General features: G+C 65.1%; 10 protein-coding genes across 10 annotated transcripts; 5 read left to right on the forward strand and 5 right to left on the reverse strand.

Annotated features, from left to right (window-relative positions):
• Positions 1-159: 159 nt before the first annotated feature.
• On the forward strand, positions 160-1,230 carry MICPUN_64255 (predicted protein; the record flags this gene model as incomplete). The annotated part of the gene is made up of 1 exon (XM_002506007.1): positions 160-1,230. One exon carries the CDS (start codon positions 160-162, stop codon positions 1,228-1,230), a length of 1,071 nt encoding a protein of 356 aa, XP_002506053.1.
• Positions 1,231-1,291: 61 nt separating this feature from the next.
• Positions 1,292-1,933, reverse strand: MICPUN_104211 (predicted protein; the record flags this gene model as incomplete). The annotated part of the gene is made up of 1 exon (XM_002506215.1): positions 1,292-1,933. One exon carries the CDS (start codon positions 1,931-1,933, stop codon positions 1,292-1,294), a length of 642 nt encoding a protein of 213 aa, XP_002506261.1.
• Positions 1,934-2,205: 272 nt separating this feature from the next.
• Positions 2,206-3,315, forward strand: MICPUN_109515 (predicted protein). The gene has a single exon (XM_002506008.1). The coding sequence runs from the start codon at positions 2,229-2,231 to the stop codon at positions 3,117-3,119; it is 891 nt and encodes a 296-aa protein (XP_002506054.1). The 5' UTR covers positions 2,206-2,228; the 3' UTR covers positions 3,120-3,315.
• A 4-nt stretch (positions 3,316-3,319) lies between these two features.
• Positions 3,320-4,854, reverse strand: MICPUN_64258 (triosephosphate isomerase). The gene is made up of 2 exons (XM_002506216.1): positions 4,666-4,854; positions 3,320-4,361 (listed from the first exon to the last, which is right to left on the reverse strand). Exons 1-2 carry the CDS (start codon positions 4,795-4,797, stop codon positions 3,546-3,548), a joined length of 948 nt encoding a protein of 315 aa, XP_002506262.1. The 5' UTR covers positions 4,798-4,854; the 3' UTR covers positions 3,320-3,545.
• Positions 4,855-5,297: 443 nt separating this feature from the next.
• Positions 5,298-6,405, forward strand: MICPUN_109516 (predicted protein). The gene is made up of 2 exons (XM_002506009.1): positions 5,298-5,415; positions 5,546-6,405. The coding sequence occupies exons 1-2, from the start codon at positions 5,303-5,305 to the stop codon at positions 6,189-6,191; spliced, it is 759 nt and encodes a 252-aa protein (XP_002506055.1). The 5' UTR covers positions 5,298-5,302; the 3' UTR covers positions 6,192-6,405.
• Positions 6,384-7,963, reverse strand: MICPUN_52080 (predicted protein; the record flags this gene model as incomplete). The annotated part of the gene is made up of 1 exon (XM_002506217.1): positions 6,384-7,963. One exon carries the CDS (start codon positions 7,961-7,963, stop codon positions 6,425-6,427), a length of 1,539 nt encoding a protein of 512 aa, XP_002506263.1. The 3' UTR covers positions 6,384-6,424.
• A 2,530-nt stretch (positions 7,964-10,493) lies between these two features.
• Positions 10,494-11,183, forward strand: MICPUN_109517 (predicted protein). The gene has a single exon (XM_002506010.1). The coding sequence runs from the start codon at positions 10,533-10,535 to the stop codon at positions 11,058-11,060; it is 528 nt and encodes a 175-aa protein (XP_002506056.1). The 5' UTR covers positions 10,494-10,532; the 3' UTR covers positions 11,061-11,183.
• A 2-nt stretch (positions 11,184-11,185) lies between these two features.
• MICPUN_52083 (predicted protein) lies at positions 11,186-12,856 on the reverse strand (the record flags this gene model as incomplete). Its single annotated transcript, XM_002506218.1, has 1 exon — positions 11,186-12,856. One exon carries the CDS (start codon positions 12,854-12,856, stop codon positions 11,186-11,188), a length of 1,671 nt encoding a protein of 556 aa, XP_002506264.1.
• MICPUN_104216 (predicted protein) lies at positions 12,856-13,875 on the reverse strand (the record flags this gene model as incomplete). Its single annotated transcript, XM_002506219.1, has 2 exons — positions 12,856-13,105; positions 13,142-13,875. 2 exons carry the CDS (start codon positions 13,873-13,875, stop codon positions 12,856-12,858), a joined length of 984 nt encoding a protein of 327 aa, XP_002506265.1.
• Positions 13,876-14,009: 134 nt separating this feature from the next.
• On the forward strand, positions 14,010-22,223 carry MICPUN_64264 (predicted protein; the record flags this gene model as incomplete). The annotated part of the gene is made up of 3 exons (XM_002506011.1): positions 14,010-14,119; positions 14,250-22,154; positions 22,190-22,223. 3 exons carry the CDS (start codon positions 14,010-14,012, stop codon positions 22,221-22,223), a joined length of 8,049 nt encoding a protein of 2,682 aa, XP_002506057.1.
• Between the last annotated feature and the right edge of the window lie 159 nt (positions 22,224-22,382).

The following is a 22,382-nucleotide window of genomic DNA, read 5'->3' on the forward strand; positions in this document are numbered from 1 at the left end:
TCCGGTGCCGCGAGAACGCGCTCGCTCCCCTCTCCCTGGTGGCAAGAATTTAACCAAAAACCGACCACGCGCCTGCTGGGCTCCCTCGCTAATATTGGTGAGTCAGCGCCCGGTCGTTTACCACTCGCAGCCCGCGCGGCTGTGTGCGTCGACGGGAACATGGACGACGAGATCGACTTCGGCGACATCCTCCCCGCCCCCGGCGGTGCCGCGAACGACCACGACGACGTGCTCGGCGCCCCGGAGTACCACGCGGACCCACCGTCCGAGGAACGAGATCCGGGGGGCGATCGCGACGGGGCGGCCCCCAAACGCGTGTTGGTGAAGATCGCTCGCCGCGTCGGCGACGACCGGAGCCGCGCACCGTCCAGGGATAGGGGCGACCGCGGTTCCGGGGGAAAGAAGACAGTCAGGGTGGTGGTGCGCAGGGATCGGAGGAGCAGGAGCCGCTCTCCGCCACCCTCATCGGGCAGCAGAAGGCTCGAGGAAAGGCTCGAGGTGCCGCCAAAGGGCAAGGGGAAGAGACCGAGGGACGATGGCCCGGCGAGTAAGGAGAAACGCCAAAAAATGGAGCTCGCGAATGCCTTCTGCTTAATCTGCGGCGCGATCGGCTCGCACTACACGGAGGGCTGCCCCGACAGGACGCACAAGGAGCGTGGCAAGTGCATGATCTGCGGCGAGGCTCACGCTATCAGGGATTGCCCTCAGAAGAAGGAGAGTATAAAGGAGAAAAGAAAGATGAGTAGGGAGGATAGGAGTCATCGGAAAGAGGAGGATGGGGAGGAGGGCGAGGTTCCGAAGCACTCGACCGACGTTGTCGAGAAGAATCACCGAGGAGCTTTCTGCGCCCTTTGCGGCGCGATCGACTCGCACCACATCGAGAAATGCCCAGACAGGACGCACAAGAAGGAGCCTGGCAAGTGCATGATCTGCGGCGAGGCTCACGCTCTCAGGGATTGCCCACAGAAGAAGGTCAACCCCAACAAGAAGGAAGGGAGAGCCCACCCCAGGAAGAGGGAGAGATCGGGGAAAAGGATTGTATCGGAGAAAACGAGCGGTGGAACGAAGCAAGAGCGAAGCCCGTCCCCGAGCCCCGACGGTGAGAGCAAGAAGGGAGGGAGATATGCGGCGTACCTGGAAGGTGGCGATCGCGCTCGGTCGCCGGATAACAAGCCGGCGGGCTGGGCTCGCGGCGGGGACGACGGCGAAGTTGTTGTATTGGATGAATGAGACGCTTGTTTTGATAATCTATGAACGCGTGTTGCATCGATACATTCAACCCAAAATCGAGTTACATCATCCCCATCTTCTCGTCCTTTCCGTACTTCTTGATCATGTACGCGGTCACCTTGTCCAGGTCAGCGAGGGTCTTGACGGTGATCCCCTTGCCCTTCCAGTACGCCTGAACCTTCTGCACGTCAACGATGGAGCCGCTGCCCGCCGCCATCGCCGCGCGCGAGTACCACACCTTGTCGAAGATCGAGTCCACGGTGCCGTCTTCCACCGCGCGCTTGATCGCCTTGAGCTCGCCGATCCTGTTGAACTCCTCCACGTCGTACCCCATCTCGGTCAGCTCCTCCTTCAGCGCCTTGATGGTCCTCGTGCCGGTGAAGACGATGTACCCGACCCAGAGGGTACCCGCGACGCAGAGCGCGGGGCCGATGCCGGTCTCGGCGAAGACGTCCCCGGCGACATCCGCGATGGGCTGAAGGGGCGACATGGCAGCCGCGAACGCCGCGGTCGGGGCGGAGATCGCGGAGAGAGCGGCAGTGGCTGTGGCCTGGAGCGCGATGGATGACTGATTGCTGCCGACACGACGCGCAGCGACGCCACCGCCGGTCGCGGCAGGGCGGGAGACGGAGGCGCGCTCAGCCTTGTGAGGCGCTGCGAAGCGCGCGCGCGCGATTGACGACGAGGCGGTGATTGCCTGCATGCTTGTCCCTAGACCTCACGAGTGTGGATGGTGAGCTGGCATCACAGCGTCGTATCCTTATCGGGCAGCCCTTCGTTTTCGGAGTTCAGCGGTCGTTTTGCTTTGATCGATGTTTTGATAGAGGAAAAGAATATTGACCCACATTTCACTTTCAAATTTGATCGTGTGACGTGGCGGCTTCCCTGCGCCTCAAGAAATCCAGCCTGCGGTGCCTTTTTCCCGCTTTTCCGGGCCGTACACGTCGCCACAAAACGCGTCCCCGACGATGGTTGCCACCTCCGTAGTGGACGTCACGATGAACGCACCTGCAGGTGTCAAGGCTGAGGCCGCCGCTGCCACAGACGCGGCGCCCAGCCTGGTCATCTCCAACCTGAACTACGCGTACCCGATGGGCGAAAAGATCATCAAGGACTTCTCACTCACCCTCCCTCCCGGTTCGCGATGCCTGCTGTCGGGCGCGAACGGCGCGGGCAAGACCACGCTGCTCCAGGTCCTCGCCGGCAAGACCATGGTGCCCACCGAGGACGTCCGCGTCATCGGGCGTCCCCCCTTCCACGACACCGAACTGACCTGCTCCGGCGACCTCGCGTACCTCGGAGCGCAGTGGCGTCGCAACGTGGGCAGCGCCGGGTCCGTTCCTCTGGCGGGTGACATCAGCGCGGGTAAGATGATCTTCGGCGTGGAGGGCATCGACAAGAACCGCAGGGCTGACCTCATCGATATCCTCGACATAGACGTCGACTGGAACATGATGCGGGTCAGCGACGGCCAAAGACGGCGGGTCCAGATCTGCATGGGCCTCCTCAAGCCTTTCAAGGTGTTGCTGTGCGACGAGATCACCGTTGACCTTGACATCCTGGGCCGGTTGGACCTCCTGAACTTTTTGAAGCAAGAGTGCGAGCAACGGGGTGCGACTGTGGTGTACGCCACGCACATCTTCGACGGCATGGAACCGTGGATGACCCACATCGCGTTCACCAGCGACGGCAAGCTGGTGCACGGCGGGAAGAAGGAGGACGTCGGCGATCTGAAGGGGGTCAGGCACCTCTTATCGACGGTGTACGACTGGCTGGTGGTGGACAGGAACGACAGGAAGGAACGCGAGAAGCTGGAGAAAGCGAACCCCAAGCCCAAATCCAGCCTGGAGAGCAGGTTCGGGTCCAGACACATGGCGTATTACCGATGATTCGGTCCCCGCCGCGTCGTCGCGCACTACGCCGGGGGCGAGCGCACCCGGGACGTTGTTTGATTCATTCTTAGACACCCCGTTCCGCGCGGGTATTCTTTGCACGCAGTACTTGTAGACTGAATGGTGGACATCCACCTAGGACGCTTTTTGCTAGTCGCTTATTGTTTCAATAGACTGACGAGTTGACATCGATGAAAAAGTTTGGTTCTCGTTACAATAAAAAAGAGTCAACCATATTCACAGGCAAGTCGCGCCGCGCCGCGCGCAATAAATCGAATCAGCCAACAACCGGGGTAGAACCACGAGGTATTCGCCGCCCTCATCCAAGTGCGGAGGTCCCGACGCGTGTCGTGTGCGTCGTCGCGTGTGTCAACGCGAGCGCGTCCTCGAATTCTCATTCTGACAATTTTTATCAGAGCAGATTTAGTTGTTGAACCTGGCGGAGTTGCAGATGGTGACAAACGCCGCGCCATCCAGGGACGCGCCGCCGACGAGGAACCCGTCGATGTCCTCGCAGCGGGCGAGCTCCTCGCAGTTACCAGCGTTGACGGACCCGCCGTACTGAATCCTCACCGCGGACGCCACCGCCGGGGACACCGCCTCCGCCATGTACTTGCGAATACCCGCGTGCGTCTCCTGCGCCTCCACCGGCGTCGCAACCTTGCCGGTCCCGATGGCCCACACGGGCTCGTAGGCGATGACGACCTTCGCCCAGTCGGCGGGAGAGATGCAGTTCACGATCGCCTGCAGCTGCCTGCGGCACACGTTCAGGGTATCGCCGCGCTCGCGCTCCTCCAGAGTCTCGCCGATGCAAGCCATCACGGAGAGGCCCTTGGAGATGGCATACGCAACCTTCTGGCCGATGAACTCGTCGGACTCGCCGAGGAGGGCGCGGCGCTCCGAGTGGCCGAGGATGACCCAGGGGATGTTGTTATCCGCGAGCATCTCCGCTGCGACCTCGCCCGTGAAAGCGCCGCCCTCGCCGACCCAGCAGTTCTGCGCGGAGAGTTGGTACTTGCGGTCCAGGGTGGACTGCACGCGGGGCAGGTAAATCATGGGGGGAGCGCAGATGACCTCCACGTCGGCGGTGATTTCGCCCGCGTTGAGATCCTGCACCAGCTTCTGGATGCTCGCGGTGTTGCCGTTGCACTTCCAGTTGCCGCCGACCACGAAGCGGCCGGTGCCGGCCATCGTGGCGACGCATCGCCTGGAGGCCCTAGAGTTGGACCTCCCGGAAACCTGAGGTTGTGGCCGCGAACGAGGTTCGGACGAGGTCAGCACGTGATCGCGCGGCGAAAACGGGCGAACGGGACGATCGATGAGATGAAACGCGAGAAAACGATCGATGGCGATCGAGGGGATCCGAAAGACGCGAAGCCCCACCCGCGCCGCGCATCGCGGCGCACGATCGGCGTCCCGCGACCGGGGGAAAATCTCCCCGCTTGCGCGAGACGCCACGGCCGGGATATTTCCTATCCTTTGGATAGACCGGAGGGGGTTCGCTCGATTGGGCGCTTTCATGTCGCACGGGACGTTCGCTCACCTGGAGGGTCACCGCGGAGGGCTGCTCGACATCACGGTTGAGAGCCGCGGGGCCGGCGACGCGGCGGAGACCGGCGAAGCGGGGAGCCGCGGCGGGAACCGCCGCGGTGGCTGCGCAGGACACAATCGACATGACTGGGTTCGCGCTGGGCAATCCAATCGATTACGGAGGCGGTGTCGCGGACGTCTCCTTTAGAAGAAGGCGTGTGGCGTCGACTCTGGCGGTTCGCTCAGGAGCTGAACTGCTTCGAGTTGAAGTGACAGACGCGTTCCCACCGTCCCGGGGTTCGCGCGCGTACCGATTGGCGCGATCACTCGGCCGGCCCAACCTGTTCTCGCAAAGGTGGTTGGGTTTCATTCACTGCCTTTGGTTCCGGAACCGCTCGGCCAATCAGAAGGACGAAACGTCGGACTGCTTTTTCACTCAGCCTCTCGCTGCATTCGCTTTTTTCCGCTTTTACCAGTCTATCGACCAGTTAGCCAGTGGTCGAGCCCGAGTCAAAATCTGTGTGACTGGCTGTGATGGGGGAGAAGCGGACCGGAAGCGCCGGTTCGCGGAAAAAATAACCGTGTCGTATTTGTCATGGAATCACACCCCACCGCGTGAAGGCCTCTCGTGAAGAATGCAGGCTGTCACCATGTCCGCGGCGACCCAATACCGCGCGGCTCAAGTGCGCACCGCCACCTCCGGGCGCAAGACCGCGGCTCTCTCCGCGGCGCGCGCTCCCACCCGCGCTGTTCGTGCCAACGGGTACGCACCCGAAATATCGTCCCTGGGTTCGCCGCAAAAGATTTGACGGAGGCGGCCCGTCGTGGACACTCCTTCGCATCCCCGTCCTTTCCCTGAACTGAACCTTTCACCGTCCCTTCCAACAATGCAGCGCTCGCACCTCCGTCGTGACCGGCGCCACCTACACCGGCCACGCCGACCTCACCCCCCGCACCTACCCCCTGGTGGGCAACCCCGCCCCAGACTTCACCGCCGAGGCTGTGCACGACCAGGAGTTCGTCGACGTCAAGCTCTCCGACTACCGCGGCAAGTACGTCGTCCTGTTCTTCTACCCGCTGGACTTCACCTTCGTCTGCCCCACCGAGATCACCGCCTTCTCCGACCGCTACGAGGAGTTCGCCGAGCTCAACACCGAGATCCTCGGCTGCTCGGTGGACTCGCACTTCTCGCACCTGGCGTGGATCCAGACTGACCGCAACGCGGGTGGTCTCGGGGACATCGAGTACCCGCTCGTATCCGATCTCAAGAGGGAGATATCAAAGGCGTACGACGTGCTCAGCGAGGAGGGCGTCGCCCTCCGCGGGCTGTTCATCATCGACAAGGAGGGCATCATCCAGCACTCCACCGTGAACAACCTGGCGTTTGGCCGCAGCGTGGACGAGACCCTCCGCGTGCTGCAGGCGCTCCAGTACGTGCAGGAGAACCCCGACGAAGTGTGCCCCGCGGGCTGGAAGCCGGGCGATGCGACCATGAAGCCGGACCCCGAGGGCAGCAAGGAGTACTTTGCCACCATCTAAGGAGGAGGCGGGACGCGCGGGAGAGGGAGGAGCGATTCGTTTTGGATGATTCGGCTCGCCTTGATTTGTTTTTCGCGTGGACTCCGCGACCCGGGGATCGGCGTCGCGTCGAGTAGAGTCCGCGATCATCGTAGCTGCAGCAAGACATAGCGTAGATAGCGAAAGCGCCGAAAGGGTTCGACGCTGAGGACTGAAACAAGTTTGTTCGCTAACCAAAAATATCCGCCAAAAGTCTATCCGCTAAACTCAACCTCGCCGCAGAACGGACACCGCTCGCGCAGGATCTCGTCTAACCTCGCGACCGCATCCGCGCCCTCGCGCTCGGGGCCACCGTCGCCGACGACCCCCTCCCTCGCCTTCCCATCCTTCTCCCTCAACCTCCGTCGCATCTCCCTGAGACCAAACGTGAGCGGAACGTCGATCGCGTCCATGAGCGCCGTCGCCTCCGCCCTCCTCCGCCGACCCAGCCGCGGCACGGCGGACTCCAACAGACACGTCGCGTGAAAGCACATGCCGCAGGGGAACACGTACAGCTTGGGCAGATCGCACCGCTCGTCCACATCGTCGGGGTCGTTCCCCTCGGACGCGAACGAATGAAACGAAAACGGCGGCGACGACACGGACCCGCCGCATCGGGCGCACGGCTCGTCCCATCCAATCACCGCTTCGCGCGTCCGCAGCTCCTCGAGCGTCCTCTTGGCGGCGTCAATCTTGGCCCTGGCCTCGGCGGCGGCGGCGACGTGCGCGTCCACCCGCCCGTCCCTCGCCGCGAGATCGTTCAACACCGCGTCGCGCCACTCGTCCAAGACGCGAAAGTCGGGGAACAACGGGAGGACGTCGTCCACGCCGAGCTCGCCGTCGGATTCCTCCACGAGCGAGACGATTCGGTCCACGACCCGCTTACGAACGGACGGGTCCCCGTACGAACTCGACGCGGCGCACGCGCGGGACACCGCGTACGCCTCGGCGGCGCGGCGCGACGTTCCCAACTTTGGATCCGTCCGCTCCTCCTCCTCGACCAACTTTGGATCCGTCCGCTCCTCCTCCTCGACGTCCCCATCCCCATCCGCGCCCTCGCCCCCGCCGCGTGTTCCGAACGTCTCCTCGTACTTCCTGAGCGCATCCGCGGCTTCCACCACGTCCGCCTCGGTCACCTTCGCGCCGAATCCCCTCGCCACAACCCCGGCGGCGATCTTCCTCCAGATATCTCGCCGGCTCGCTCCGAACCGCGACCGCGACCGACGACCCGCCCTGTCCAGAACCGACTTGGCCAGCGCGAGGTCGTCCGACGTGGCCATGGCGAGCGCGAGCGCCGCGTCGTGGTCGCCGCGGTCGCAGTGGACGCATATCACCACCTCGACCGCCCCGACCCGTTCGCACAGGTCCGTCGCCACGGCGCAGTCGTACAGAGGTTCGCCCGTCTTCCAATCCGTCCCGGCGCCGTCGCGAACGTACCCAATCAGCACACTCGGATCCGCCGGATACACACGGCAGAACGCGCGGAGGGCGAGGTCGTGGACGCGGCGATCGACGATACTCACCTTGCCACGTCCACGAGCCACCGCGTGCGTCAGGTATCGCGCCGCCCCGACCGCGACGGCGCCGCGCGGGTCCGTCGATTCGTCTAAACCCGCGACGAATAAACGCTCGAAAACTTCCGTCGCCAGCCGCGCGGGATCGAGTTCGTCGTCGGCGACGAACGCGTCCACAGCTGTCGCCGGGTCGAGGTCGAAGAACGCGCGGGCGTGCGCGAGACGCGCGTCCGGTGGCATCCTCGGGTTTCGAAACACCCTGGCCGCCTCGCCCGGGTCCCGTGCGACCGACAGCCAGTGGCGGATCGCCCCGTCCCAGTCCCCCGCCGCCTCGCACAGGTGAGCCGCGTCGTCCGCTAAACCGCGCCGCGTCAGCTCGGCGTGCGCTGCGTCAAAGTCCAGACGCGCGCCGTGCTCGTGGATGAAGTGCTGCAAGCGGCCGCGCGCGACGAACTCGTCGTTTAAATCGTCGGTTGGGTCCCCCCGCGCGGCGTCCTCGCACCTGGCGACGTTGAGGTCCAGGAGCCACGCGGCGAGCTGTCGGGCGGCGGGATCACCCGCGGGGGCGCCATCCGCCTCGCGCAGGTCGAGCCTCCTTCGCAGGTACGTCTCCAGCGCGTCCACCTCGTGCGCCTCCTGAAAGATATTCACGACGACGTCGGCGTCGATGAAATCTCCAGCCTTGGCGTAGCACCTCGCCGCCTTTCCCGCGTCGTTCACGGCCAACGCGCGCTCAGCCTGAGCGCAGTGCACCTCCTCCCTCTGCGACGCCGTCCTGCAGTGGCTCAGCGCCCTGGCGAAGTCGTGCCTCGCCAGGTACGACCGCCACGCGTCCTTGTCCTCGTCCCGCGCCACCACCTTCAAGACGTGCCCGCGGGTCGTGACCAGGAACGAGACGCCCACGACCTCATCCGTCGCTAGGCACGCGTTGTCGCCGGCGTCCTCCGCCTCCCGCTGGTTGGTGGACCCGGGCGTATCCCCCGCCTGGGCCTGGGCCTGGGCCTGGACCTGGGCCTGGACTTGCTGACGGCTGAACTTGTTTACGGCGTCCACCGGGTCCAGGTCGAGCGCGAGGTCGCCGGTGACCGCGTTGACCGCGACCAGCCTCCGAGCGTACGCGACGAGCACGTGGTGACGCGTCGGCGCCATCGACAGCGGGACAGACCCGTCCGACTCGCCGTCCGACACGCCGTGCGGGAACGGCACCAGGGAATGGTTCTGCAGCACGGTGTCCGCGGCGCGCGGGTCGTGCCCGGCGACGTCCAGGTGGCCGTAGTACACCCCTCTGTCGCCGACGAGCCACGCCATCCTGTCCGCCTTCGCCCCGACGCCGCCGCGTCCGTGGTGCCACGCGTGCAGCTCAAACCCGGCACATCGCCCGTTCAACCCGGCACATCGCGCGAGGTCGTCCCCCGACTCGCCGCGGGTTCCCACAATCGACGGCATCGACACCAGCGGGTCGACGCCGCCCCCGCGGGAACCCGCGCCCCCGACGCCCTGCAACGTCCGCGCGAGCGTGTCGCCCCCCGTGAAGCACCGAAGCCGATCCGCCGTCGCCACCAGGACGACGAACGCGCCTCCTCCTCCGACGCACGTTCGTATCCCGCGCACCGCTCGATCGACACTACCGTCGTCGTCAAGAGGGAGACCTCTCTCGCGGCCGAGTCGTCGCGCCTTGGAGAGATCGATCAGCATCCTGCATCCCTTATCGGGCCGCCGCGGTCCGTCCTCGCCGCACCCGGCGTCGATGGACATCTCGTGCACGCAACCGTCGGAGGTGCCCACGAGAACGTCCCGCGCCACCCTACCGTCGCACGCGTCCGGCCTCCATCCCAGCGCGGTGACGACGGGGTTGGTCGCCTCCACGTGGGTTTCGGTCGGCGCGGACCTCGGCGTGACGGAGCCGGCGCGCGAGGCCGGCGACGGCGACGCGAGGCGCTTGGGTCGCCTCCACGATCGTGCGTGAAAGTATCCCCAGCCCGCGTCCGAACCGTCGCTCGCGTCCCTCAGCGTCACCACGCAGTGCGCGCCCGTGGGATCGAGCCACAGGGCGGCGACGGCGATGTTCCGGGGCGGTTTCTGCGCCGCGGCGTTCGCGGACGAGGACGCGCCGAACGCTAAGGTCAGGCGCCCCAGCGCGTCCGATCCGATGCCCGCGACCGACGGGGACGACGACCCGTGCCGGTCCCCGCGGGCGAGCGAGGCGCAGTCGACGTCGCGAGAGGACCCTTCCGCGAAGTCGTGCACCGTGCATATCCCCGCGCTCGTGCCCACCACCACCAAGCCCCCCGCCGCGGCGGCGCACGTCGCCACCGCGCCACGACCCGGCGCGCTCTTCGCCACGAGCTCGAGCTCGAACGTTCGCGCCGATGGGTCCTCCGAGGCGCCCGTCGAGGCCGAAGGGCGCGAAGACGACGTCGCGCCCTCGAGCGACACGGCGCGGAACCTCGTATCGAGGCCCTCGGCGCCGCTCGCCATCTCGGCGGGGCCTCCCCCTCGCTCCCCGGTCTGCGCAGCCACGAGGGCGAACGATTGTTATTCGTGCGTCCAGAACGTGTGCGTGGACGAGTTCGATCCAGTCAAAAAATTGGACTCTGTTTGAACTGTTTGCCTGTGGTGTTCGCTAACGTTAATTATGGACACATAACTGAAAACCCATGCGAAACCGTTGTTGCCGTGGCCGCGTGTTCGGACTCGATCGCTTCGCCAGCAACCGAAAATATCACGTCAGACCTAACCACCGGGAGGAATAATTTCAACACCTTATCGGCGCGCAAGCGACGCCACACGCGAAGACCATCCGTTAAAGATGCAGAAGACCGGTACCTCCGCGATTTACAAGGCCGTGTCCACTCCCGGCACCCTCAAGGAGCTGCACAATGCCGAGTTCGAGGACGGCATCTGCCGTCAGTGCCACCCGATCCTGACCCCAATTCCCGCACCCTTTTGCTGTACGGCCTTCGAAATGTGGAACCGTCGCGCGTACACCCGGGTCTACGAGAACCGCCTCGAGCACAACAGACCGTTGATTACCTGGCCCTGCAACGATTGCATGCATGACTGGGTCTCGGTTGGTTACTTCGACAAGGGGGCCAAGTTCGTGCCCTGGGTGCGCCCGACCGCGTGCACCCCCTTCCACACCTGCTGCGTGGTCGAGTTGCACGGTGAGGTTGCCGCGACTGCCAGGAAGGGCTGGCAGAACAACTGCTTGTTCCCGTGCTATCGCACCTTCGTGCCCGGTCTCAAGGATGCCCAGGCATTCTGCGACGCGGCGAACGCGGCCCAAGCCACCGCTCTCGCCGCCGTCTACAACCCCGCCGTCCAGAAGATGGGTTAAGGGTCCGCGCGCGCGGATTGTCGAATTCTCGATCGGGACCAATAAGCCCCGCCGCGTTTTTGTCTCTTGGGTTCCAAATCCGGTAACAAATTGTAAGACGAGGCCCCTGTACGTTCTTCACAAGACTAAATGCTCATACGCTGATTTCGTCGCCCACCCCGATTGCCAACTCGCCGGATTTCCCGCCTCGATTGAACCCGAGGGCAACCCCATCCCCCCCCCAAAAAAAAAATAAAAAATCGCGCTCGTCGCGGGTGCGAGCGAGCCGGCAGGGGGCAAGAAAAAACAAAGTCCATCGGAAAAACAACAACCGACAAGTCCACCGTCCGCCGCAGACAACTCCGGGGCATCGGCCGGCGGCGGACCCGACCCGCGCTCCGATGTTTCTCGGATCTCGACACTCGTGTCATAATCTCGCGCGTTGGGCGCTCGCCTCGTGCGTCCTCGCGGCGTGCCTCGCGCCCGCCGCCGCGCAGTCGTCGGGCTCGGTTCTGGTCGTCGACGACCGCGCGGGCGCCCCTCGGCTGCGAGATGCCGACCGGTGCGCGGACCCCGAGACCGCCGGTGTTGACCCGAAGGTGTGCGTCCTTCGCCCGAAGGACATCGTCGCGGTGATAACCACGGTGGCGCACGCGCCCCCACCCTCGGCGGGCATCTACTCGTCGACGTCCGACAAGCTCGACTCGCTGCTCGACCCGACCGCCATCTTTCGCGATCCGGGCGCGACGGTGGTCCTTCGCGTCAGGGGCGCGGCGGCGGGGACCCGCGAGACGATGCGCTCCGCGATCGAAACGAGCACCGATGGTGTTGGGGCTGTGATCCACGCGCGGCCGGTGGAAAACCCGCGGGTCTGCGACGCCGCGTGGGACGTCGTCCGCGTCGACATGGTGGAGGGATCCACCAACCTCCTCGCGCACGACGGGTGCGGCGGCGACGACGACGGGCTGATCGTCGAGGCGGACGTGCTCGAGAGGGTCGCGGCACTCGCGGGGGCCGCGCTGAACGGCGCCGCGACCGACGACGACGACGCCGCCGAGGGTGGGAGGTGGGGTTTCAGGTTCGACGATCTCGGCGGCGTCGTCATCGAGCCGTGGCGGCCCGGGGAGGACGCGGACGACTGGCGTTGGCGGCTCGCGAGGGAGTTGGCGTGCCTGCTCCGGCGACCGACGCCCGAGGCTCGCGTCCCGCCGTACCTCGCCGAGCTGAGAAGCGCGGGTCTGGCGGCGAACGCCCACGGCGTGGGATCTCCGGAGCACGTCGCCGCGTCGAGGCTGGTCTTCGCGGCGGCGGCGTCGCGGGTGTCGGCGTGGCGAACCGCGTCGACGTACGCCGGGGTCGAATCGGCCGAATCGGCTGAAGTTCCCGAGTTCGACGTCGAGCCGGAGGTTGGGTCCGCCGTCTACGTCGCGATCGCGTGCGACGACGAGACGGTGAGCCCGCTCGAGCTCGGCCGACGGGGTAAGGCGCCGGAGACGGCGACGGCGCGGAGGAGGATGGCCGAGGGCGGGGGCGACTCCCCCTCGGCTGAGGCTCAGAACTTCCGCCGGATGGCCACGGCGACGGTGACCGCGGCGTTCTTGGTCGTCGTCGCCTTGGTCGGTATCCTGGCGATGGGCACGATGACTTTCCCGAGGGACTGCCTCCTGTGGCCCTCGGACAAGATGACGGTAAAGCTGGACTGAAGAAGCTTGACGACGACGCGCACGACGGGCATAAAACACGTACACAATCTTACAAAAATAGGAAAAAAGAAAACGACGGCGTCCACTGGCGTGCGACGAGAGACCCCGAATCATCACGCGGTTTTCTTCTTGCTCAGCGCGAACATCATCGCCAGAGCGCCGAGCAGGTTGATCACCCCGAGGATCAGCAAGCCGGGCTCTTTGAACAACCCGCACGCGACCATGAACAGAAACGACGCGAAGATGAATACTCGGCCAACCACCGTGGACAGGTAGAACGCCCTCGCGCCCAGACCCTTGCCGTCGCCGTACGCGGTGCCGAAGTAGTACACCCCGAACGCGACGCAGAGCACGCCGAACACCCTGATCCAACCCTCCGTTATGGCCTGCACGTTGAACAGGAGGGAGAAGACCGGATCGGGAGCGACCATCAGCGCGACGCCCGCGGCGGCGATGTAGATCCCGGTGAAGTACGCGGCTCTCCTGACCGCGGCGGAGGTGACGCGCTGGGACTTGGCGAGACCCACGTCCGCTCGGCGCGAGAGCTCGGCGGCGGCGGCGCTGGCGGGCTGAACTAAGAGCCTCTGTCGCGACGTCGGTTCCACGGTGGCCGTCTCCGGGACGCCGGATGCTTTGAGCACCGGGTCACCGTCCGCGCCCCTCTTTACGTTGCCCTTGACGCTGCCTATCTGCAGGGATGACGGGCGCATGTCCAGTGCGGACACCTTGGCCTTGTAGTCCCCGCCCTGCCCCGCGATGACGCTCCCCCTCAGCGATCCCCAGACGAACACGTCCCCGCCCGCGATGACGGACGATTCGGCGTCGACGTCGCCCATGACCACGATGGTCCCCGGGTGGCGCACGGTCGACGACCGGACCGTGCGCTTGACGTACAACGGCGGGATCTTCTGCGAGGGCAGCTTGGACGAGCCCGAGGCCGGAACGTCCGATCCGGACCCGGCGTCCGCGAACACGCGAGGAACGCGCGAGCTCCGTTCGCCGGTTCGGGGTTGGAACCGCGCGCATGCGCGAACGCGCTCACGCCGCCGCGCTCGCTCGAGCCGGGCGCCGAGAAATCGCAACCGGCTTGACGCGTACGCCGTGACGGACGCGGGTACGACGCCCGCGGCCATCGCCTGGCCTCGCATGGCAGCCGGCCTCCTAGTAGCTCGGCCCGCTGTGCCCGTTCTTTCTGAAACGGTCGGATAATCTGGGACGGCGAGATATTTGGCAACGAAGTCCGGTGCCGTCTAGAGGTGGGTGCACCATGGCTCAACCCCGCGGCGGAGGAGCCTCCGCCCTGGAGCACGTGTCTCACGTGCTGGCGTGCCTCGTGCACAGGCACTCGTTTTTCGAGGATGAGGAACCCCCCCCCAGGTGCGTGCGACACCACGACGCACCCGCCGGGCGAATGCGTGAATTGTTAATTGCGTCGGTCGCCCCCGAGAATTGTCGTTGTCATGTGCCCGCCTGACGCCCGCCCGAAACCCGCCCCCTTCGTCCACAGGCTCAGGACGGGCGCCGTGCCCGAGGATGTGATGCGCCGCGTGAGACGGCTGGACGCCGAGTCCGTCAAGGGAGAGCTCGCACGCCTCCGCAGGTGGCTCCCCTCCTTCGTCGCGGACGGGGATCGGCCGGTGTCGTGGGGGGAGATCGCCGACAGCCTCGCAGAGGCCCTGGACGCGCTCCCGCAGGACGCCGCGAGCGCGCGCGCGTACGCGAGACGCTTCTCCGTGCTGGTCCTATCCGACGCCGTGAACAACCCGCCGGTGCCCGAACCCGAGGTTGGCTCGTACTACGAACGCGCGGGGCTTCGGTCGAGGCACGCGGCGCTCCTCCTCGTGGCGTCCACGGAGGGCGGCGACGCGAGCGCCGCGGCCGCCCTCGCCACCCTCGTCGCCGCCGGTCACGTCGTACCCGCCGCCGCCGCGCTCCTCGCGGGTCTCAGGGGCGTGGACGCATGGGACGGACGCGCGGCGCTGCTCTCCGTCGCCGCCGGTTGGCGTTGGGCCGGGACGGACCACGGGGATGAGGCGCGAGGCGACGAGGCTCGCGACGCGGTGGGGCGGTGCGTCCGGTTCGTCCTGGACGAGATGGCGGATGAAGCGACGCGGGGGACGCAGAGGCGGACCGTGGCTGGCTCGCTGTCCGCCATGCTGTGGTCGCTGTGGGAGAGCCAGGGGAGCGACCGGACGTTGGACGCCATGTTCCCGACGCTGGAAGAGCTCGGCGAGTTGGCCACGGTGTGGAAGGAGAAGGCGAACGCGGCGGCGGAGTCGGCGCGGCTGCTGCAGGCGGTCGTGGCGCTGATGCGAAGGTGGCGCGGGGAGACGCCGCTGCCGGACCCGCCGACCGAAGGCGTCGAGATCCGGGGTAAGAACAAGGACAAGAAGGATAAAAAGGCTGAGCCGCATGAGCAGGAGGAGGAAAAAGTCGAAGAAGTCGACGAGGAGACCAAGGAACTGAGGAGGAGACTCGAAAAGGAAGCCCGGTTCCGTCGCGAGCTCAAAGCAGCGTTGCTGTCGGGTATCGACGGCGCCAAGGACGACGCAAAGGCTGCCGCGATTGAGAGCGTCTCGGAGCACTTCGAGGCGGCGGCGACGGACACGCTCGCGAGTGAGCTTCAGCGCTCCAAACGGGACGAGACCGTCCGCGCGTTGCTCGTCCGCGTCGTTGGCGTTGGGGGCGCGAAGGGCCCGCCCGCTGCGCTGTGGGGTAAGGTTGGACGCGCGCTGAAAGCCGCGAGCGTGGTGTGCCCCGGGGCGACTCTGGACGTGGTCGACGACATGCTCAGGGCGTCGGGTGCGAGCAAGGGGGAACAGAAGAAGGAGGAGAAGAAGACACCGGAGAAGAAGTCCAGCTCGTGGTTCGGTGGATCGAAGAGCAGCAAGTCTACCGACGCACCCAAGGCGTCCAAGGCTGTTCCGGGCGCCGGAAGCTCCAACTCCCGCATCCTGGCGCTGCGGTTCATCGCGTGGGCGATCGAGGCTGTGCAGGACGTTCCGCAGGATGTCGGCCTCGAAGACAGCGACTTCGAGTCGGACCCTTCCACGACGGTCGCGAAGGCACTCACCGTCGAGCTGTGGAACCGCGCGGGCGCGTTCGCATCCAGCGTGGCAGTCGCGATGACCCCGCCGTCCGGCGTAGGCAAGACCAAGGGGAAGTTTGTCGACGGGGAGCTGCCCGACCGCATCGCGTACATCGCGAGGGAGGTTCCACCCGACGCCCCAACCGGCGACCAGGTGGAGGTCATGTTAACCGCACTTCGGTGTACGCCGCTGTGCCTCGCCGCGCCCGCCGGGACGTTCGGGGAAAAGGAAGCGACGGACCACGTCATCGACATCATCGCCGCGGGCATGGGGTGCGGCGAGAGGGACGTCGAGGCGGCGGCGAGACGAGCGCTGCGGCGACACTGCGACGCGCTGTCCAGCAAGTCGCTTCGTCGCGCCGTGCAGCTCACGCTTCGTGCCGCGGAGGAGGCGATGGAGGGTTCGACCGACCCAACAGAGTGGGCGTGCAGGTTCAAGACGGCGGCTGCCATCGTGGCCGAGGCGTCTAGGCGAACGGCGGATGACCTCTACTTTGACGCCGTCGTCGAAGGAATCGAGGCGAGGAAGGAGGAGAGCGCAGTCAGCTCCCAGACTGACGACAAAGACGCAACCACGGGCGAAGGAGGACCGAGTTCCGGCACGTCCCCCACCGAAGACGTGTCAGTCGGCGACGACGAGTCGGATTCAGAGTCGATGTCCCCCGCGGTGTCTGCGGCTCTATCCGCCGCCGCCGCGGTTGGACCCCGCGCGGCGTCGGCGATTCTACTGGCGACGGCGCACCCCGATCCGGCTGTTCACGCCGCCGCCGCGGAGCTCCTGGCCGCGACAGAGGATCTAGTCGACGCGGCGGCGCTCGCGGCGGATTCGGAGGGCCACGGTGCCAGCGCCGGAGAGGACGGCGAAGACGCGCTGGCTTCAAGGCTCGGCGGCGGTCTTCTCAGGTGGCTCTCCAGCGAGGCGTCTGTCGGACCCGAGACGCGTTCCAGGGCGGTGGCCATGCTCGGCGGGTGGCGCGACGACGAGAGGGTCACCGGATGGATCCAAAAGACGCCCCTGAGCGCTGCAGCGGATGAGGGCGTGAGACGGGCGGCGCACAGGTTGTTCACCGCTCGAGTCATCGACTACAAACCTCCCAGCGCCTCCGCGACGAGCGGAGGAAGCGGAGGCGCCGCGCCTTCCGTCCACGCGTACGACATGTGGAAAGGTCACGTCGCTATATACTGCGCCGCGGCCAGGCCGAGGTACTACGACTCGACGCAGAGGTCAGGGGACCCGAAGGATGACGACGACGCTGACGACGAGGGCGCCAAAAAGACGATCAAGAAGAAGAAGGAAACCGTCAACGTTGAAGACGCGGTGGACGCCGCCGTCGCCGAGGACGAAGAGGAGGAAACCGGCGAAAAGAATTTTGACGACGACGAGAAGTTCGACGACCTGGAGGCCTGTTTCGACTCCGAGCAGGTGCTTCGTTGGGCGTGGACACGATGCGCCGCCGCGGCGGAGGCGTCTGCGGAGCTCGGGGAGAACAAGGACGACGAGGCGCGGCTTCGTAAGGAGGTGATGATCGACGCCCTCGCCGCCGCCGCGCCGCCGTGCCTCTCGGCGCTCGTCGCATCCCTCGCGAAGGATACAACCGCGATCGCACAAGGCGTACTGCCCATGCCAAAGGACGAAAAAGAGTTGCGCTCCCGGACGCTGCCCGCGCTGAATCGGGCCTCAGCGGGCCTGGTTATACTGCGACGACTCGCTGATAGGATAATCGAACGCGACCTACCCAGGTCCGAGGCGATTCTCAGCCGCGTTTGGGCCGCGGCGGATGTGTGGCTCGAGCCTCTCTCCGCCGTCACCGACGAGGCGCTCGCTCCCACCTTCGATCAGACGGACGCGTGCGCGAGCGCCTCGAACGAAGCCGCCGCGCTGCTCAAACTTCGGCACTCGCACGCGCCCCCGGCTGAGATGGACGCCACGGACGCGGCCGCCAAGGGTCTCGCGCACAGTCTCCCGTCGAAGCAGGCGAGCGTCAGGTGGTACGAATTCGTCGCGACCGTGCTCGAAGCCGTGGATGTCGTCGTCGACAAGCAAATCTCCAAGAAACGCGCGGACCTCGTCATCAAGAGGGTCGCCAGGGCGTCGAGGTGGATGTGCTTAATCGACGCGAAAGGCGACGCCAAGATTGAGGAGGCTGCGAAGAAGTCCGAGTCCGTGGCCTCAGCGACGTGCGTCAAGCTACTTCTTCAGCGTCCCGACACAATCTGGAACGCCGCCGCCGCGAGCCTGAAGCAGGCGGCGGCGGCGAGTGCACGAGAGGGGGAGAGGCCCGGCGCGGCGCCGACGATACAACTGCTCGAGATTGTGGTAACCGCGGCCATGTCAAGAAGGGGTACAAGCCCCGAGAATGACGGAGTCGTGATCGCAGCCGCGCTCGCGAGCCTTGGACTGTCACCTTCGCTGTCCGCGTCGGCCGCGGCGTACCGAGGCTTGCGAGATTTTGCCGGCCAGCGCATACCAAAAGAGGCTGCCGCAGCCGCCGTCACGGCGGCTGACGCCGCGGCAGAGGCCAAATCACCAGGCGATGTCATCCTCTCGCTCGAAGCCAGAAGAGGCGCGGTGATAGCCGCGACGAGGGAACTACTCGCGACAGATCCAACAAGAACCTCAGCGGTCTCACTCGGCATCAAGGCCCTCGCCGACGCGTTGGGTACCACGGTGGATGAGAAGGAGGCGTGGACAGAGGCTGCCACAGCGACTGAACCAGAATTTGGAAAATCTCGCAACGCTTGCATCAAGTTGGCCGCGACATCCCTCACGTGGGTCGTCGAGGCACTGGCGACGGTGTCTCAAAATCCTGTCGACGCAAAAACAGCTTCGGCTCTCGCGCAGGCGGCGTTGGCGTGCGCGCGCGTAGCGGTTTCGAGCGGTATTCGCAGCGCCAAGGAGGGTTCGTCCAGCGCGGGTGTCCCTGACACCAGCAGGCTGTGGGAGCGAGTTGGAAACGCGATAAGCGTGATCAACACCGAACGATACGACTCCGAGTTGAGGACAGCCGCCGCGAGTGCGATTGCCGTCGCGGATACACTGGTGGACGCATGCGAAGAATCCCTGGAGGTGACTGCAATGGCGACGGTGTATCTGCTCCGTTCACCCTCGGGGTTGGATATTGGCGCAAAGCTGGTGTCCATCGCTGCGTCCGGGGAGGGATGGGACTCGACGCACGCCGTCGCGAGCAACCGATCGGCGGCGGCGATGCGCCTCGCGGCTTCATCCGCGGCGTGTCCCGTGGCGTCAATCACGTTCGCATCTCAGCTGCCATCGCTCGTCGCCGCCGCAACGTCGCAGCGGGAAAACAGCAAGGCGGCCCGCGCTCTGCTGGAGGCTCTACAGATACGGGACACGAACATGAACGGTGTCGTGGAATCTCTCGCGAGGAGATACCCGGAAGGGCGGCTAGCGTGCAGACGCGTGCTCGCCAAGGGGGCGATTCGAGCCGCCGACGTCGCCGCGGGAGACGACAACCGCGCGAAGCTCTCGCCCGCCGCGTGCGCGTCGGTCGCGTCGAGCCTCAGGCTTTTAGTGGCGACGGTGAATCCGCCGAGGATGAACCCGAGTGCGAAACCCCACCGCGCGTTCCCGCTCGAACGTCTCGCAGATTATGCCGCTCGTTGCCATAGGCTGTTTGCCCTGGGACTGATGTCCGGAGAGAAGGGTCTGGTCACTGCAGTCGCCGCTGCGGATGCGTTGGCCACAATCGCGCAGAGATTCGCCGCCGGTGGCGCTTCTCGGGAGTCTCATCACGCAAACGTGGTGACCACAGCATCCGTCTCCGCGGCGATCGCGGCCCTCTCATCGACGTCCATCGAATGCATTTGCGCGGGTCTCCGGCTCGCGGCGGCGTGTGGCCTCGCCATGCCCGCGTTGACTTCTGCAGCGACGGCGGCTCTGCCCCCAAACGTCGCGCCCGCGGTTGGAGTTGCGTTTGACGACGGGGAGTTTTCATTCGATCAGCCCAAATCTTCAGGCGAGTCTGACTCCTCTTCCGCCGCAGCAGCTATATTCTCGCGACTGGTGCTACGCAAGATGCCTGATATCGCGGAAAAGCCTGCACACGGTCGAGCGCTGGATGTGGCGAGGGCGACGCTCGCGGCATTAGCCGGGGAGGCACCAGCCGAGAATCCTCTCGCCGCCGTTGTCGTCCTTTCAATGACGCTGCGGTCATGGCCCAGCCTTCACGCAACCCCGGACGTCAAGACTGCCGCGAACGCTGCGAGATATCTACGATCGCTCGATTACCAGGCGCTGGACTCTATCGCGACTGCTTTATCCCTTTTGGGTGACAAGAAGTACGCGGAGGAGCGCAAGTTGGACTTCAGTGAGGGCAAGTCTCCGGGGATTGTGAAGGCGTCACCGTCGCGGCCTGGAGCTGCGCTCGCAGCTGCGACCGCCGCGGCGCAGGCCTTGGCCACTACTCCAGGTAAGGGGCTCGCTAAGAGCAAACCGTCAGTTGGAAGACCTTCCGGGGGAATTTGGAGCACGCAGACGCCCACCACCGCGGATAAGGTGGCGTCAAGGGTGCCGGATGAGGATGACCTGGCAGCCAAGAAGAGGCAAACCACCGACGGAAACTCGCTCGCCGCCCTCTCCGCACGACGCCTCGAGTTCTTCGAGTCAATTTGTGACGGCCTCGCAGAAATCAAGCTAGCGTCCTCGACGTGGGAACGATCGCTTCATTTTCTCGCCGACACGTGCTCGTCGGATGCCAAGCTGGACATCCGCGTCGCGGCTGCCGACCTGATGCGGGCGCTTCTGAAATCTCGAGCGAAGAGCGAAGGGAGAGGGAAGTGGAACCCGCGCGCCCTGTCAATAGCGGGTTCGGCGATGACCCAGACGGTCGATGACCCGGCTATGGCGATGGCATGCGTTGCGTTATCATCCGCAGCGGACGCGTCTCCGCCAAAGAAGCGGAAGGACAAGTCTCCCATCAAGACACCTGTCCCGCCGGATAAAAATCAGCTCGGCCACAATCAGGTGATTGACTCTGTGCTTCACGGAGGTGTTGTGGACGATGAGGGTTCGGACGTCGAGCTGGACGACTGTGTTGTCGAGGAACGGGATGGCGACGATGAAGCGAACGACGAGACGGCTCGGCTCCGGTCTCCGGTGGTCTCTGGCGCGCAGGAGAGGAGACTGAGCGAGTGGTCAAGAAGGTCACTACTGAGTGTCACCGCCGCCACGCAGGAGCTCATGAAACAGGTGACTGCGAACAGACTCCACGATGAAGCGGATGATGGAAGCGGCAGCGACGAGGAGGATGTGACCAAGGGCAGCGCGAACGATCCCTTCGAAGAATTCGTTCCTCCGGATGAATCTCGGTCCACTGGCACTCCGGCCAAGCCATCCATTGCGTCCATGTTCACAACCCCGACTAAGGCAAAATCACCATTTGGCAAATTTCCCCTCGGAAATCTTGGATCCGCTATTGTTGCATCTAGATGGCGCGTGAAGGCCGGACTCGGCGGGGCGACCCCAGTAACTACACGCGACGAGCGACGCAAGGCTAGACAGAAGCAGCTCCGCGATGGCGCGCCACCCAGTTACGTTGACAACGACACGAGGTCACCAGTGGCGTGGCCAGGCAGCCTCAACGCCCTTGGGCTCAAGACTCCAGAACAGTTGGCGCATGACGCGGCCGTAGCCGAAGCTGCCAGGATTGCAGAAGAGACTGCAAAAGCCGAAGCTGAAGCCGCCGCAAAAGCTGCGGAAGAAGCTGCACAGGCTGAAGCCATCGCCGTTGCCAAGGCAGCCGAACATGCTGCACAGGCTGCAGTAGAGGTTGCAAAAGCTGAAGCGGAAGCTGCCGCTATGGCCGAGAAAGCTGCGGAAGAGGTTCCCGAGGCTGAGAAAGCCGAGGTGAAGAACGTCGAAGCTGAAACAGTCGAGGTGAAGAACGTCAAAGCTGAGAAGTCCGCCGAGGTGGAGGCGGAACAAGTCGCTGCTATGGTGGCAGCCGTCAAGATTGAGGATACTGGCGAGCCGTCAAGCAACCCAACCAAACCAAAAACTGACGAAGCAGTTCTTCAGGTCGAGCGAGCCGCATTACCTCCGCCCCCCGTGGATTTGGGCAGAGAGACTATCGCGGCAGAGGAGGAAGTGCTGCGCGCGGCCGAGCAAGAACTTTATGGTGCGCTCCCTCCGTTGCCATCGTCATCTGTGGCAGGTGAGGAACTTTCATCGTTGGTGGAGTTTGGCGAATCGCTCATCGGGGAAGGCACCGGTATTGAGGATCCCGCTGAAGCGGCGTCCGGAGTTGACGATGAACCAGATGATGGACAACACGGCGTCACGAGCGGCGTGGCTGACGACGAGATGTCAGAGACACATGACGAGGATAATTTCACCGAAGAGGAGGAGGAGGAATCCGAGGAGGAAGAGGATGAGGTGGACCACCTGCAGAGATACCTCGAGATGCAGAGCTTTACGGTGGGCGTGCATCATCCGAAGAAACACCCCTTCGATAATGATAGCAAAACGCCTCAGAGTCCAGAGACTCGTTTGGCGCTTTCAGCGCTGAAGGGCAGGCGACGAGCGCAACAGTT

The sequence above is a fragment of the Micromonas commoda genome, chromosome 14, assembly GCF_000090985.2.
Source record: "Micromonas commoda chromosome 14, complete sequence".
Classification (NCBI taxonomy): domain Eukaryota; kingdom Viridiplantae; phylum Chlorophyta; class Mamiellophyceae; order Mamiellales; family Mamiellaceae; genus Micromonas; species Micromonas commoda.